The sequence below is a fragment of the Pelecanus crispus genome, chromosome Z, assembly GCF_030463565.1.
Source record: "Pelecanus crispus isolate bPelCri1 chromosome Z, bPelCri1.pri, whole genome shotgun sequence".
Lineage (NCBI taxonomy): Eukaryota > Metazoa > Chordata > Aves > Pelecaniformes > Pelecanidae > Pelecanus > Pelecanus crispus.
This window is the reverse complement of record NC_134676.1, coordinates 4,482,995-4,485,000: the sequence shown is the minus strand read 5'-3', so window position 1 is coordinate 4,485,000 and position 2,006 is coordinate 4,482,995. Positions and strand designations below refer to the sequence as shown.

General features: G+C 74.5%; 1 protein-coding gene across 1 annotated transcript in view; it reads right to left on the bottom strand.

The window, feature by feature from the left end:
- SKOR2 (SKI family transcriptional corepressor 2) overlaps window positions 1-1,540 on the bottom strand; it is a 26,186-nt gene extending 24,646 nt beyond the window's left edge. The window contains exon 1 of the mRNA XM_075726993.1: window positions 1-1,540. This exon is cut by the window's left edge and continues 698 nt beyond it. Coding sequence (XP_075583108.1) covers window positions 1-1,540 — 1,540 coding nt within the window.
- Between the last annotated feature and the right edge of the window lie 466 nt (window positions 1,541-2,006).

Here is a 2,006-nt window from a genome sequence, read left to right as displayed (position 1 = left end):
CGCCGCCGCCGCCGCCGCCGCTGCCCCCCTCGGAGGCGGCGGGCGAGGCGGGCTCCGCGCCGCCAGGGGGCGACTCGAAGAGCGGGTCCCGCGCGGCGGCGGCGGCGGCGGGAGCGGGCGGGGGGGGCGCGGCGGGGGCGGGCGGCGTGCCCAGCCCCGGGGCCCCCGCCTCGCCGCCGGGCTCCGAGAGGTCCAGGAAGGCCTGGCGCAGCAGGCCCGCCCCGTCGCCCAGCGAGCAGCCCAGGGTGCCGGGGGGCTGCGGCGGCGGCTGCAGGTAGGTGGGGACCGGCAGCCCGCCCGGTGTGCGGGGCGGCCAGAACATGCAGAAGGGCGGGTAGAAGGCGGCGTCCTTCCTGCCCGGCCAAAAGAGCCCCGAGAGGCCGCCGCCCGCCGCGCCCCCGCCGGCCTTGTGTGCCGCCGCCCCGCCGAGGGCGTCGCCGCCGCCGCCGCCCTCCTCCTTCTTGTGGCAGAGGCCGAAGGCGGCGGCGGGGAAACCGTAGGGGTGCGGGAAGAGCCCCCCGCAGCCGGGGAACTTCTGGAGCACGCCGCCGAAGGAGCCCTTGCTGGGCACCGGGATGACCGGGTAGCTCCGCGGGCTCTTGCCGCCGTGCGCCGCCGCCGCCGCCACCGCCTCCTGCAGCTCCTCGTCCTCCTCGAAGCGCGGCCGCTTCTGGTGCAGCTCGGGCGGGGCGGCCAGGAGGTGCGGGCTCAGCAACCCGCCGCCCACCACGGCCGCCGCCGCCTTCACCGAGCCCAGCGGGTGGCAGGCGGCGGGGGCGGCGGCGGCGGGGGCCGGCGGGGCGGGCGGCAGGGCCCGCTTGCGGCTGCCGCCGTTGAACATGGCCTTGACGTCCTCCCAGGCGAAGACCAGCTCGTCCTGGGGGTTTTTGTCGGTGAGCTTGAGGTGCCGGCGCCAGGAGTTGAAGTTGGCGGCGTCGGGCTGGGTGTATTTGGCGTCGGGGGTGCGGTGGGAGTGGAAGATGAACTTGTTGGGGGAGAAGTACATGCTGCAGTAGCTGCACTTGATGCACTTGGCCCGGGAGCTGTTGTAGCGGGCCGGGATGAAGCTCCCGCGGCAACCCCAGGCGCACTCGTGGGACACGTCGAAAGCGAAGTTATCCGGCAGTTTGGGGGGCCGGTTCTCCCCCAAGAAGGACTTGCAGAGCCGCTCCGCCTCCCGCTTGGTGATCATGCCGCAGCGGCGGGAGGAGATGGGCATGGCCCCGGCCCGCCGCAGGATCTCCAGCTGCACCGGCGTGCACTGCACGCAGGTGATGCCCAGGGCCACCCGCCGGTTGTGGATCTCGTTGTAGCTGAAGTTTTTAAGGAGGGTGTTGGAGATCTGCGCCAGGCACAGCCGCTCCTGCCCGTCGATGACCAGGGAGACGATGGGGATGCCGTAGAGAATCACCTGCCCCACCTGGTTGGGCTTCATGGCGGCGTGGCCGGCCCTCGGCTGGTTCATGGGGTCCGGCGGGTACGCGCCGGCCGGCGAGGGCAGCAGGATGTCGGTGGGGCCGGGCAGCGGGCTGGTCGCCATCGCCTCAGCACCGGGGGGGCTGCTCTGCTCCAGCTGCGGGCGGGGAGGGGGAGAGAGACACAGCGGCGTCAGCCGGGGACCCACCGGGGACGTGGGGGGGGGCGGTGTGGGGTGGACCCAGCGGGGACGGGGGGGGACCCCGCTGCAAACACCCCCCCTGCCCCCGGTCTCCCGGCGTGGGGCGGCGCTGCCCGAGGGGGCATTTGCTCAGCGACCCCGGCCCCCCCCCCCCCCTCCCCAAAACCCACCCTGGCCTCACCGGGGGTGTGTGCCCTGCCCCGCCTCCGCGCACCCCAGCACCCCGACCTGCGCATCCCACCGCGGGCGCGGAGATGATGGTAAAGGAGCCCGCCGCCCGCCCCGCGTTCCGAAGATGCTCCAAGCCACCGAAACACGGGTTTCGGCTCACCCCGAAACACGCAGTGAGCACACGCGTGTCCGCCTCCCCGTCCCGCAAAACTGCCCC